We start from the raw sequence: 15712 nt of genomic DNA on the forward strand, positions 1-15712 counted from the left end.
GGTTCTGTCAACATTGCATTGGCTCCCCATCAAACATTGTATAGATTTTAAAATATTGTTAATTACTTATAAAGCCCCGAATGGCTTAGCTCCTCAGTACTTGAGCAAGCTCTTATCACATTATAGTCCTCCTCGTCTGCTGCGTTCACAAAACTCTGGCCATTTGATAATACCTAGAATATCAAAATCGACTGTGGGCGGCAGATCCAGTGAAAAGGAAACCGTAATTAAGACTAGGTGAATTCACACAGCTCACGTCTCACCCAACACCACTCTCATCCCACTTCACAGCATGCATCTCGAGAGAGCGCGCGAGAGAGAGAGAGAGACGCTGAGTGTGTGCAGAGCAGGGGATGCAAGGAACATGATTAAGAACCGCTGCTTTAGTACATTGATTTTGAAACTTGTGAATCCATTAGAATCGTCAGAAGATATAATCATGATTCTCCCCAAGTTTTGACGGCATGGCAACAACTCTTCCTCATCTCTAAAGCAGCACAACATGACCCCGCACCCTTTGTTACATGTTCCCGAGGGCGGGGTTTATGAAAATTTCTGGGTTTGTGATGTCACCAACCCAGGAAGAAGCTCATTGTAGTCCCTAGGAGTCAAATTTGTAGGCATTAAACTGCCATAATTTTCAAAGACAATATCTCCATTTGCACTGAACTTTCAGCGTTGTAACTTTGCAGATATTGTTTATGCTCAAACTGCAAATTTACACTAACTAAAGTTTAAAAAGTGAAATCATAATCAAGGAAATTGGGAGCTAAGAAAATATTATTTAAAGGGGTAATATAATGCGATTTCAAGTTTTACTTTCTCTTTGGAGTGTTACAAGCTGATTATGTATAGATAAGATCCCTGAAGTTGCAAAGACTAAAGTTTCAAAACCAAAGAGACATTCTTTATCAAAGTTAAGACTGCCACACCCCCCTAAAACGGCTCGGTCAAACACGCCCCCACATCTTGACATCAAGATGTGGAAATATTTGCATAATGCAGCCCAAATGTTCACGCAAAAAAATAAGGCGTGGTTTCAGTAACCGCAGTAGTTTTGATTCAGCTGTGTCAGGGAGACGCTGTGTGTTTCTAGGTGAAAGCAAAAGCACTTTATTTGGCCTTCTGAGAGTAGATGCATTTAGGAATCATTAAGATTACTTACAACAGAACAGCAATGCATTTTATGGACAACCGTTTCGTGAACCTAGGAGAGAAGGTAATTCATAGGCTTAGGCTGCATCTTGTGCCATTAGGAGGCCGGAGTACTGGAGTCACTATATCCAGTGCCTGTACAATTAGTCTGTGGGGGTTTTTTTCCCTTATTCACTGTAATTTTCTTTTGTAATTTTTGGTTACTGTTTTTATTTCTTTCTCCAGGAGCCAGTGAGGACTCTGTGTGGAGCAGGGAGGCTAGCCGCTTTCCTTCGGTGGTGTGTGTGCTTCACAGGGTGCTGTGTGTGTTGGTACGATCTCCTTTACAGTGTGTGTGTGTGTGTGAGTTGCAGGCAGCCTGCCATGTTCCCGCTAAGCCTGGCCCTGGAGAATTATTTTAATAATCTTGTGGTGTGTTTCCTGGGAGAGAGAATTTTATTAATGCTCTTATAATAAAGTGTATTGTTGTATTGACACTCACGTCTCACTATATCTTATTTATTTGTCCTCAATAGGTAAAACGTACCTGTGTCCTTATGTGGAGTATTTCCCTGGTGCTCGATCCACCAGGGTGGCATAGTCGGATTAAACTAATTGTGATTTAGGGTCTTTTAGACCTATGTGAGTGCCACAATTAGAACAGTCAGCCAGTTGCAGAGAGGGCTCATCTGATAAGGTGGACATGTGGAAGGTTCCTCAGGCTAAGTTTTCTATAAAAAGCTACTGATCTCACCCTTCCAAGCCCAGGTAATTTTCCTCCGTGGTATGGCACAGAAGAAAAACTATCCCCTCTGTGAGGCCCCTAGAGCAAATTTGAAGCTTGTATTGGCTGGTTGCTTTGGGCCAGTTTGAATCCTACTAGGAGCGAGGGAGCGGAGTAGAACCAGAGGGGGTATGCAAGGCAAGTACAGGTGGTGACAATCAGGTTCTGTACTAATTAGCTGAGATTTTTGATATGCGTAGAGCACAGCTCCTTAAGTCTGGCCCTGGAGGGTCACTGCCCTGCAGAATTTAACTCCAGGCCTAACTATACTCCTGTACAAGCTAATCAGGGTCTTGAGAGTTAAAGGCTGGGTGAGTTTGATCACGGTTTGAGCTAAAATCTGTAGGACAGTGGACCTCTAGGGCAGACAAAAGTCTTTACACATGGTTTATTTCTTTTTAGAGAAATTTCATAAAGTACGTTTACATGGGCAAAAATTTGCTGACTTGGCTGTCAGGTGCAGAGAGGACCTGTCAGATGGACCGAAGGCAACAGCACTACAAGGTAATAATACCTTTGTCAGCTGCCTGTGCATTTCATTTATTTAAAAAATGGCAAGTAATGCATGGCAGTCAACCTTTATGGATGACCAAAATTTGTGAGAGAGCAGTAAACAGGATTCCACTCGAGGCCCTGATTCCATACATGAACCATTTGGGTCATAAAATCAGAGATGCTGTCTAAATGGCACCACATCTACATATCTGTCCATCAACAGGATATGTAGATGTGGATTAGGCTTTTTGTCACATAATTGAAAGAGCCTTGTTAAAGCAACACAGAACCTATTATATACCACGCTCAAAACCCATTTGGACTTTTGTATTTGTACAAACCAACTCGAGGGGTACACAGAAATACACAGAACAAGAGCAGGAAACTTGAAAGAACAGTGTGGTCATAGTGCAGTATGTTGATTGATATGAGGTGAGATAACATGTTTAAATAACAAATTTAAGATGATGTTTGACTGATTAAAACCTTTTTGGGATTCCGTTAATCAGAATGTCTTAACGGACAAATCATTGGATGCCACCAAATCAGCTCATCACTGAAGTTACCATCCTTGACTGGCTTCTCAAAACATCACTCCAGACTCAACCAGATCTGAGATGAAGCACAACCAGACAATCCCTATTCAATGAACATTATGAGTATACAATTACTGATTGATGGTTAATTCAGGTTATGGTCCAAGAACTGCAAGGATTCACCATTCTCTATTTACTAACCTGTGTGTGTGTGTGTGTGAGAGAGAGACTACCGGTTTGACCTACATTATGAGACTAAATTTGCTAATGTAAGCTGTGTTCAGGTTTTAGGTTTCTAACCCTACATTATGAGGACATGCAGCTGTAAGTGATATAAGAGATTTGTTCTCCACTGTGTTAATTTCTCAGTTAAAAATCTGCCAGTCTTGTTACTGTGCTAACAACTAAGAATGTCCCAGATACTGTGAAGACGGGCCCTCATTAAGGTCCTCTATAGCTGTGATTTTCAACTGTGGTCCTGGGGACCCACTGATCTGCATATGATGTACTGTATGTCTTATTTGTATGCCTTAGTTAACATTCTTGATTCAGATCATCAGCTCGTTAAGAGAGATCTTTTTAAGACAGTGTGTCACATAAGGGAGACATATATGCAGGGTTGTATTAGTAAATCATATATCATAACACCACATCATAAATCATAGCATTTTGCAAGGAACTACTTGAAAATAATTTGTTTAATAATTTTAAATCTGCTCCTGTAATTGTATTTAGTGTAAAAAGGAATAAACGTTGTCTGTGTTTTACTCTACCACTGTTCATTTCAGCTGGAAACCGCAGTAAACTGTATGTGTCGGTATGTGTTTTGAATTTTTTAAAAAGGCATGTTTTGCCAATAAGCCTGTCGAAATATAGATAGGAGAGGGACAAATAGAGAGAGTACCATCACATGTGCTAATGTACGACTAAATACTGTGAATAAACGCCTCATTCATACAGTGCATTTGCCACTTGAAATTTTCTTGGATCTTTTGACAAATAAGAGGCTGTTGTACTATGAAAAAAATACTTGCAGTTTAAGTTTCAGAACTCAAAAATTCTTCCTCCTCACAATAAAAGCATTTTATTGCCACAATGACTTATCTACTTCCTCCACATTTTGGTAGACATTTGTATCAGAACCCCTCCACAATAGCATAACTCCTTAATCCTTCCATAACCTGCTCAGCAGAGGTGATATACAGACATATACAGTGATGTCAGACACCATAACACTGGCTGTTTACTGCACCAAAACAAAGCTTTTCCGACAAAAGGGAAAATTATCATCTTTTGTGCTTAAAACATTACTAACATTATAAGTGAACCTCAAAGAACATTACATTAAATTAATAATAAAAAAAACACAGGTAGCAAACAATTAATAATAGTAAATGGAAGGTATGAAAAAAGAGAAAGTGTCACTTACTTGTGGTACAGTTTATCCTGTCACAGTCTAGATGGGGAAGAATACATGGCATGTAAATTCAGCCTTCAAAGTAACATCTGCAGATATTGAAGCACATAACCCAATTCTCTGGGGACAGACACACATGAACACCAATGATCCTGATGCTCGTGCATGCCATCAGATTCGCCCAAATGTCCTGCTGTGAACTCTTTCTAGGAATATTGTACAAATATTACTCCTATATTATTTTTTTTAAAGTCAATTAGACAGCATTTAAGTGGCACTTTCAACAAATAGAGTAAAAATAGAGTCTAGAAGACTTTTTCTTTTACTTTCATCAAATGCTCAGTGAAAGGGAAACTTTTTTCTTGTTTCTCTATATATGTACAGATTTGATTACTAATGGAAATGTATTTGACTAAGAATGGAAATGCCAAAGCATCATACCATTGGCCAGGCTGTGACAATGACTGGTAAACTGCCTAGTAATCCATATTTCTTTGTTATTGGCTGCTAACCCAAACTTTTCAGACCATGTTCTTAGAAAATTGAGATTCTCTGCAGTGCTATAGCATGTACTATAGCATCTGGTTACATAAAGTTGGATTGTGGGTGATTCATAAATTAAATGCAGACTTTTCTCAATGAAATAAAGTAAATTCCTTGATTAAAAGGAATGGAAGAATATCAGTTATACAATATCAAGAAAATCAGTTTCCACTGAAATCAGTATGCCTGTTTTTAGGTAGTGATTTATTGAGATATTTCATCCAAGTTCACCAGAAGCAGGGTCTCAGCCTAGTGTGCCATCAACCTCAGCAGAGAAGGGGCCACACACAGTCAAAGACCAGAGCTGGCTCATCATGCGAGGAAATGCTCTTACTAAAGTAACACTGTTATGTATTAAACAAGCAAAAAAATACTTATATTGACTTCTGTTGTATGGTTAAAAACACTGAGATATTTCTCAAAATATCTTCTTTTGAGTTCCACAAAATAAAATAGTCTCTGGCATTAATTAAATTCTTCTTCATTCTTTGCTCAGAGGTAAAAAGAAGTTTGAAAAACCTGAGTAATGGTATTGTTACGAATCCGGTTCATGGTCTTCCGTCCACTCGCCATCGGAGGTCGCCCTTCCATCATATTGACTCTCGCACCACACAGACTGTTGCACGTCACACAACCTACAGTTCTCATCATCCATTGCACTGACACAGCTGAGTGCACTGATCACACGCTCACCTGAGAGCTATTACACACACTATATAGCAATACTCGGTTCCTGTTCAGATAGCTGAGCATTGTCTAGCATTTAGCACTCTCCTAGTGTTAGCTACGTTACCAAGCCATCCCGTGTTTATTGTCTTTTAAATATCTCTAGTATTGTTCTGCGTTATTGCTATCCAAGTGATAGCTGCTTTACGGAGCCATTTCCCTGTCTTAGTTTCTAGTTCTAGTCTTAGTCTAGTCTTGTCTCGTTGTGTTTCCTGATTTCCTAGTACCTGATTCTTGCCCACGTATTTTGGATTAACCCTTTGCTTGCTGTTTCGGACTGGTTGCTCCTCGCCTGGACTTTTGCTCACGTTTACGGACTACCCCTCGTCTAGCCCTCTGGATTATGTTTGCTGTCGTTCGACCCTGCCTGTGTTTTGACCATGTTTCATAATAAAAGCTTGCACATGGATCTCATGTCTCGTCTGCCTTGTTACAGGTATATTGTTTGCATATATTTGGACACCTTACATAATCCTGTTTTAGAGGAGCATTTAAATACGCAATACTGTGACAATTCACTGAGCTAAATTACTTTGTTAGTTTTTGCATTTCTGTGTCCATATTAACAGGCTAACAGCATTCAATTTGGGAGTGTGAGCTGTGCAGAGTCACGCTGTCATCCAGGAACTAAAACCAAATCTACAATAAATCCCAACCCCTTCTCATTCACTATGCATCAATTACTGCTGCTTGTGCAAAAGCCCTATAAGCAGTATTATCTTATTATAATCTTTATTAGAGTTATAATTGGATGACATGTATTCTTTTGTATGTATGTGTATATATATATGTGCAGACACACACACACACACACACACGCGTCAGTGGTTTTACAGTGATTCACACCCATATTTAAAAGCAGTTAAAACATGATCTATATTTGGATGTATTTCATTGGCTCTATGGAACAACACTGTAGTCAAGAGGAGCCTACTCCTGTTCCTGGAGATTTACCTTCCTGCAGAATTCAGCTCCTGGAGATTTTAATTTGCTGGTTAAGATGTGTTTGATTAGGATTGGAGCTGAATTTTGTAGTGAGGTTGATCTCCAGGAACAGGATTGGGCATCCCTTCTGTAGTCTGACGTGCACCTCTTAAACCAGCCCGCAAACAGCCATGTAGGTCACAGCATAGAGGCTACAGTCTAGGTCAGACGCAGCAGTATAAATTAGCCTTTAGACATGGTAAAACCTGTGGATAACTAAAGTGCACAGATTTCCCCTATGAATGTGTTAATCAAAGTGAAAATGAGAGGGCACAGAGTGTTTACGCTCTGAGAAATGGCTGGTTTTCAGATGGGAAGGGCAACAAAGAGGGCTGTTACACAACACAGAGCATTCCCCTTTAACATAGAGCACAGCTGAGGTGTTTGAGTGTGTATGGAGAGCTGCAGACTCTGAGCATTGAAGGGCTCTGAGCATGTCCACCATAAAGACAACAGTGGTTTTCTGTGTGATGTGCTTTGAAGAGATGTTTAAGTGCATGACAGCATAGACAGCAAAAAATGTTTAGTTTAAAGTTTATTTCTGGCTAGATATGAACAACAGGTGTGTGATAGAATGTGTTTAGCACTGATACCTAGATTAACCGTGAGCCGGACGTGACTTCTATCCAGCTCCAAACGGAGGGTGTCTGTGGAGTCTCGAGAAGTGGTTGCCATGAGAACACCATATGCCCGCTGGGAACGGAACCGTAGCAAAACATCTTCAGCCTCTGTATGCATAGCTACAGATAACTGGACCTTCATGAACTTACTGCCATCGTAACTGAGAATGGTGGCATCTGCAGATGAGAGGCAAAGATTATACTATATCAATGTCATTAATCACAAAAAAATTTTTTTTTTTCACCTTTTAAAAAAATTATAATAAAAATACATTTCCAGCCAAAAGTACTTCATCAGACCACAATGTAAGTGAAAATGATATTCACAGCCATCACAAATATTTTATGTTTAATTTATTGATATGGGAAGTGAAACTGAAGCTCGGGGGTCTCCAATCCTGCTCTTGAAGGGCTACCTTCCTGATTCAGGTGTGTTTGATTGTGGTTTTAAGTTGAAGGACAGTAGCATTCCAGAAACAGGGTTGACTATACCTATAATGACCCCAAAACAGCTCTGATGTGTTAAGGCATGGACCTCACAAGACTTCTGTTTGTGTGCTAAGGTATCTGATTTGTTGGTCCAGCATATCTCATAAATGCTCAATCAGATTGAGATCTTGGGAATTTGAAGGCCAAAGCAACACCTTGAACTCTTTGGGCCTGTTTACAATCGGCCACTTCATGCATTTTCTTTAATTGGATAGTTATCCGATCAAAAAAAAAAGACGAGGTAAGTACGAGGTACAGACAGACTGTAATTTGATCACAAAAACCACTTCAGGAGGTGATTTGAAATGCATTTTAGATGCAACTGGACAAGTGTAAATTTATCTGGTTTTTGAAGTTACATATGTAAATTTTACTCTTCCCAAAACTGCAAAAAATAAAGGATTGAGACCACGTTAGACCAGCTCCTGGTAGCAAGATACCACAGCGCTAGTGCAACATCCATCTCCACAGATATGGCCTGTCAGAGATGAGCATCTCTCCTCAGCAAACATGCAAACTGACACAAACAATGCACACATACCCGATGTAAAAGAAAAGGTGATTTGTCAGACCAGGCAACCTCTTTCCATGTGCACAATATAGGCACTTGCCCATTTGTCCTGCTTTCAACACATGAAACTGACTGTTCACATTCTGCCTAATATATCAAACCCCTTGACAGGTGCCATTGTAACAATACAATCAATGTTATTCAAAAAAGAAAACAATTGTATTCACTGATATGTCTCTATTTGTAGAAACTGCTGTGCACTTTAAGTTGATTTAAGATGAATGGCATTTGATTGTGGGTGGTAAGAAACCTGTATCAAGTACATGGATAATTATGTAAATATTACTTTATTTTATCCAAAGCGACTTACAGATAAGAAAAAGTAACTAAAACGAAATGTTAACACTCTGTAAATACTCTATACACACCCATTGAAGAAAATACAGAAATTAAATAAAATCAGAATCAGAATCAGAATGAGCTTTATTGGCCAAGTATGTTTACACATACAAGGAATTTGTTTTAGTGACAGAAGCTCCACAGTGCAACAGAAAGACAGTAACAGGACAGGACACAGATAATAAAAACAAAATAACAAGAAATAGCCAATAACCAATGTACAAAGCAGCAGGAAAAAAAAAAAAAAAAAATATATATATATATATATATATATATATATATATATATACTCACCTAAAGGATTATTAGGAACACCTGTTCAATTTCTCATTAATGCAATTATCTAATCAATCAATCACATGGCAGTTGCTTCAATGCATTTAGGGGTGTGGTCCTGGTCAAGACAATCTCCTGAACTCCAAACTGAATGTCAGAATGGGAAAGAAAGGTGATTTAAGCAATTTTGAGCGTGGCATGGTTGCTGGTGCCAGACGGGCCGGTCTGAGTATTTCACAATCTGCTCAGTTACTGGGATTTTCACGCACAACCATTTCTAGGGTTTACAAAGAATGGTGTGAAAAGGGAAAAACATCCAGTATGCGGCAGTCCTGTGGGTGAAAATGCCTTGTTGATGCTAGAGGTCAGAGGAGAATGGGCCGACTGATTCAAGCTGATAGAAGAGCAACTTTGACTGAAATAACTACTCGTTACAACCGAGGTATGCAGCAAAGCATTTGTGAAGCCACAACACGCACAACCTTGAGGCGGATGGGCTACAACAGCAGAAGACCCCACCGGGTACCACTCATCTCCACTACAAATAGGAAAAAGAGGCTACAATTTGCACGAGCTCCCCAAAATTGGACGGTTGAAGACTGGAAAAATGTTGCCTGGTCTGATGAGTCTCGATTTCTGTTGAGACATTCAGATGGTAGAGTCAGAATTTGGCGTAAACAGAATGAGAACATGGATCCATCATGCCTTGTTACCACTGTGCAGGCTGGTGGTGGTGGTGTAATGGTGTGGGGAATGTTTTCTTGGCACACTTTAGGCCCCTTAGTGCCAATTGGGCATCGTTTAAATGCCACGGCCTACCTGAGCATTGTTTCTGACCATGTCCAGCCTCCTAGACAGCCATCGGAAAAGACCACTGGAACCAGCTGAGCCCATTCAATCTGACTTGCTGCAGTTTGGAACTGAACTGCTGGTTTGTTTGGCCAGAGGAGAATTGGCCCCCCGACTGAGCCTGGTTTCTCCCAAGGTTTTTTCTCCATTCTGTCACTGATGAAGTTTTGGTTCCTTGCCGCTGTCGCCTCTGGCTTGCTTAGTTGGGGACGCTTCATTTCCAGCGATATCGTCGACCTGATTGCAAAGACACTATTTAAACTTGACACATTATTTTCCTTTTTTGATATTGTGCAGTGCTTTGACACGATTTGCATTGTAAAAAGCGCTATATAAGTAAAGGTGACTTGACTTGACTTGACTTTATGACCACCATGTACCCATCCTCTGATGGCTACTTCCAGCAGGATAATGCACCATGTCACAAAGCTCGAATCATTTCAAATTGGTTTCTTGAACATGACAATGAGTTCACTGTACTAAAATGGCCCCCACAGTCACCAGATCTCAACCCAATAGAGCATCTTTGGGATGTGGTGGAACGGGAGCTTCGTGCCCTGGATGTGCATCCCACAAATCTCCATCAACTGCAAGATGCTATCCTATCAATATGGGCCAACATTTCTAAAGAATGCTTTCAGCACCTTGTTGAATCAATGCCACGTAGAATTAAGGCAGTTCTGAAGGCGAAAGGGGGTCAAACACAGTATTTGTATGGTGTTCCTAATAATCCTTTAGGTGAGTGTATATATATAATATAGACAACTATGTATGTACAGGTCAAGTATGTGCAAATTAGAAATGAGAAAAATACAAATAAAATAAGTGAGTGTGGTGAATGGATAATGTATTAGTTGTGTGTTCCCCGTTTATTTTTGAGTGTTCATGAGATGTATTGACTGAGGGAAGAAACTGTTCCTGTGTCTGGTCGTTCTGGTGCTCAGAGCTCTGTAGCGTCGACCAGATGGTAACACTTCAAAGAGGTTGTGTGCTGGATGAGAGGGGTCCAGAGTGATTTTGCCAGCCCTTTTGCTCACTCTGGATGAGTACAGTTCTTGGAGAGTGGGGAGGGTTGCACCAATGATTCGCTCAGCAGTCCGGACTACCCTCCGTAGTCTTCTGAGGTCAGATTTGGTAGCTGAGCTGAACCAGACAGTTATTGAGGTGCAGAGGATGGATTCGATGATGGCGGAGTAGAACTGTTTCAGTAAGTCCTGTGGCAGGTTGAACTTCCTCAGCTGGCGAAGAAAGTACAACCTCTGCTGGGCCTTCCTGACAATGGAGTCAATGTGAATGTCCCACTTCAGGTCCTGAGAGATGGTGGTGCCCAGGAATCTGAATGACTGCACTGCAGCCACAGTGCTGTTCATGATGGTGAGTGGGGGGAGTGCAGGGGGGTTTCTCCTGAAGTCCACAATCATCTCCACAGTTTTGAGCGTGTTAAGCTCCAGGTTGTTGAGACTGCACCAGACAGCTAGCTCCTTAACCTCCTGCCTGTAAGCAGACTTGTCACCGTCCTGGATGAGGCCGATCAGTGTGGTGACGTCTGCAAACTTCAGGAGCTTGACAGAGGGGTCTTTAGATGTGCAGTCGTTGGTGTAGAGGGAGAAGAGCAGTGGGGAAAGAACGCAGCCCTGAGGAGCTCCAGTGCTGATGGTTCGTTCAAAACGACAAAAGAACTTGTTTAAGTCGTCTGCCAGGTGTTGATTCTCCACAGTACTGGGGGATGGTGTCTTGTAGCTGGTGATGTCCTTCATTCCTATCCACACTGAAGCAGGATCACTGGAAGAGAATTTGTTCCTGAGCTTGTCAGAATAATTCCTCTTTGCCACTCTGATCTCCTTTTCCAGTGTGTATTTTGCCTGTTTGTACAAGACTTTATCCCCCTTTCTGTGAGCATCTTCTTTGGCCTGACGGAGCTGTCTGAGTTTGGCAGTGAACCATGGTTTGTCATTGTTGTAGAATAAATGAGTCCTGGTAGGAATGCACATGTCCTCACAGAAACTGATATAAGATGTTACAGTCTCTGTGAGCTCGTCCAGATCATTTGCAGCAGCTTCAAAAACAGTCCAATCAGTCATGTCGAAACAGGCTTGTAGATCCTGCTCTGTTTCGTTAGTCCATCTTTTAACAGATCTTAATACAGGCTTTGCAGACTTACGTTTCTGCCTGTAGGACGGAATAAGATGAACCAAACAGTGATCAGAGAGTCCTAAAGCTGCTCGTGGAACCGAGTGATATACGTCCTTTATTGTTATGTAACAGTGATCCAATATATTACTGTCTCTGGTGGGACATGTGATGTGCTGTCTGTATTTTGGCAGTTCGCGGGAGAGATGTGCTTTATTAAAGTCCCCAAGAATGATTAAAACAGAGTCCGGGTGTTGTTGTACTGTGTCTGTGATCAGATCAGCGAGTTTCTGTAAAGCTGAGCTCACGTGCGCTTGCGGTGGAATGTAAACACTCACGAGAATGAACGAGCAGAACTCCCGCGGCGAATAGAACGGCTTGCAGTTAATGAAGAGTGTTTCTAGATCTGAACAGCACATCTTCTTTAACACAGTTACATCTGTACACCACCTCTCATTGATGTAAAAGCACGTCCCGCCGCCGCGCGATTTCCCTGTTGATTCCATGTCCCGATCTGCTCTGATCAGCTGGTAATTAGGCAGATGAATCGCGTTGTCCGGTATGTCGCCATTCAGCCAGGTTTCCGTGAAACACAAAGCAGCAGAGTTAGAAAAATCCTTGTTTGTCCGGGAGAGCAGAAGGAGTTCGTCTGTTTTGTTGGGTAGAGAGCGGAGATTCGCCAGGTGGATGCTAGGCAACGCCGTTCGAAATCCGCGCTGACGAAGCTTCACGAGCGCACCAGCTCGCTTCCCCCGCCTGCGCCTCCTGAAGCGTTTGACCAGAGCTACGGCTCCGCCAACTACAATGTCCAGCAAAACGTCCGAAAAATCAAAAACCGGTAGAAGATTTTGTGGTGTGTTCTGCTGAATGTTCAGCAGATCATCCCTGGTAAACTGATCTTATTTGAAAAACAAAAAACAGGAAAAACAAACAAAAACATTACAAACACTGAAGAGCAACGTACAATAGCTGCCATCATCGCCGCCATGTTGGATTATTCCAACATGGCGAATTGACAAATGCATACAACAACAAAAAAATAAATAAAATAAAAATAAAAAGCGATACTAATATCTTTTGCCGGTGTCCTAGCCCGGTGGAGTCGCACAGTAGAGTCGATGGTCTTTATTATAAATTGTTAATAATTTTGAGACTAATATCATCCCATAGGCAGAGTGGCTTCAATGGCAAAAGAGATATTAAAGTGTACAGAGCATGGATGTCAGGATCCTGACACTGAAAATCAAAAACTAGACAGGAACACACAAAATGTTCTGTCCCAAATAACAGCGACAACAATGAAACAAGAAACCTCCATCTTAATGAAACTGCAATACAATGCAAAGTTTCTGCAATATTTAAGAAATATGAAGTGACAAGCATTTAAAACAAGTGTCAGCCTCACCTCTCTCACAGGAGCGTCCAAGATTGCCCGTCCCGGAGCAGTCACACACATAACGGTTCCACCCTTCCCTGCAGATTCCTTTGTTTTGGCAGGGGTTACTGAGACACTGCTTAGGAGCCTCTTTACTGCAGGAGGGCTTTACGCCTGCTGCCTTCTGCACCTCAGCTATGCGGCGGATGTCTTTGCTCTGACCACTGATGAAGAAGTCACGGATGCAGCCTACATAACCATAGTTGAGCAGAGAAGTCCACACCTCAGTAGGAAACACCATATCAGCTTTATTTTCTGGCAGTCCTCCTAGATACAGGCTTTCATCCAGGTCAAGAATCTCACTGTTTCCTGGGGCTTGGTAGGGTGTGCGAATTGTGTTGATAGAGATGGTACCTGGAATTCAACAATGCCAGAGAATAATGTGAGACTGTGCAAAGTAAATCCTGTTATGTATTAGAGAATAAAGTACAAATAACATGCCTGATAACACTTCCTATGAATACATATTTGAACGTATTCACAGTTGTAAACCATTATAATACACCATGGTTGGATAAGTTTCAAAATTAGGGTTAACGTGTAAATAAATAAACAAATAAATGCATACATACATGCATACAAAAATACATACATACAAGAGGTACAGGTTACACACCACCACCTCATCAATGTTTGTTTCAAATCATATAGAGACTGAAATTACATGAAATATATATTTAAACATTAGACAAGCTGCACTCTCTTACAGCTTGCACTTACATGCTAAAAAGCTAATTCACACATTCATGATTATGTGACTAGACTATTGTAATGCATTACTGAGTGGATGTGCCACTGGTTTATTAAACCAACTTTGGGATGGTCATATTGACCATTTGTTGCATGGTTAAAGAAATATATTTATTAACTCAAGGGGGTGTTTCGACACATGCAACCACGTGTCCGTATTTCGCTGAGCAAGTAAAAAAAGTACTGTGTGGAACCATTTTGATAGAAAGGGTGAAAAAGTGACTTGCAAAATATGCTATGTGGTATTAATAAATACAGCAGTAGTACAAATACATTGCAATATCACTTGCTAAGCAAACATCCACAAGCATTGTGTGATGAAGGACAACAAACTTTGCCCTCTATGTTATCAGGGAAAAGAAGATGCACAGCGATCTAAAGAGATAACACAGAGAATCTGTTCAATGGTAGTAAAATAAATTTTGCCTATCAGTGGTGAAGGTTTTCAAGAGCTATTCAGCTACATTGAGCCCAATTATGAAATCCCTTCAAGACGTACTATTACCCACATATTTGAGTACTGTTTTGATGCACTTAAAACACTTGATAGCAGAAAGTTATCGGCCCTTAAGACTGACTGTTGGACGGCACTCACAATGGACAGCTATATAACAATAATGTGCCACTACATCGATAAGCACTGGCAAATTAATTCAGCTGTCCTACTAAGACAGAGTATGCCAAGCAGACACACAGCTGAGAACCTCACACCTAATCTAATTGACACGGTGAAGACTTAGGGACTTACTGAGAAAGTATGGGCAAATGTTCATGACAATGCACATAACATTGTGGCTGCAAATTATCCAGGAGCGGAGAACTGGGACACAATTCCCTGTTTTGCTCATACACTACAGCTCACTGTAAATGATGGATTTAATGTGTTTGTGCATTGGGTTATCATTGCAGCTGGGTGGCCTGTCCGGCACTTCAACCACAGCACCCCTGCATGCAAGGCACTAGAAGCTAAACAAGAACAAATGAAACTTCTGAAACACCAGCTTATTCAATCGTGTAAAACAAGATTGAACTTTGATATGATCAGGAGACCTTTTGAACAAAGGTGCGTGTTCTGTCTGACTGAATGGTAACAAAGCTTCAAGATGCCAGAACCCTCGAGATGGCAGATAATGGCAGTGTTGGAAACTTTAAAATGTGCAACCATCATGATGTCAACAGATTAAAACATGTCAGTTTCCATTTACCCCATTGCCTCCTAAACACACAGCTGATGATAGCCGAGCAATACTTATTATTACTATTATTGTTATTATTATTATCACTTTGCATTTGTATCTTTGCGTTTTTTTTATTGGGTCATAGTATTTTTAATGGATAAGGTTATCAGAGCTGCAAATGTCAAGCTTTGTGAAAATATTGGCTCTATTCAGCAGTTCCAAGGAGGCTGGGATGAGGGAATAAAGGTACTTTACTGTTATTTTGCTGAAGGACCGGATATCTATACAGAACTGTAAGCCTCCATCCCTTTTGGCCACAAAGAAGGCGCTCCAAGCAGCAGGGATATGGATGGAGCTGGATCAACTCTTCCACATATTCCCCAAACCCTGGGTGCCCTAAAATGATGTCAAGCAGAGGATTTCTCCAAAACCAGGAAGATGATGTTCTCAGTCTGC

At 41.0% G+C, this 15712-nt stretch overlaps 1 protein-coding gene across 8 annotated transcripts in view; it reads right to left on the reverse strand.

The window, feature by feature from the left end:
- Positions 1–15712, reverse strand: part of LOC306883954 (neurexin-1a-like) — a gene marked incomplete at both ends in the record, with an annotated part of 389273 nt that overhangs the window by 300167 nt on the left and 73394 nt on the right. For 7 of the 8 annotated variants that reach the window (XM_079439505.1, XM_079439504.1, XM_079439503.1 and 4 more), the window contains 3 exons: positions 4379–4405; positions 7213–7416; positions 13299–13682. In XM_079439505.1, coding sequence (XP_079295631.1) covers positions 4379–4405; positions 7213–7416; positions 13299–13682 — 615 coding nt within the window. The remainder of the gene's footprint in view (positions 1–4378; positions 4406–7212; positions 7417–13298; positions 13683–15712) is intronic. The other variant, XM_079439502.1, reaches the window with a different exon arrangement.

This window comes from Barbus barbus (assembly GCF_936440315.1).
Source record: "Barbus barbus genome assembly, chromosome: 18".
Lineage (NCBI taxonomy): Eukaryota > Metazoa > Chordata > Actinopteri > Cypriniformes > Cyprinidae > Barbus > Barbus barbus.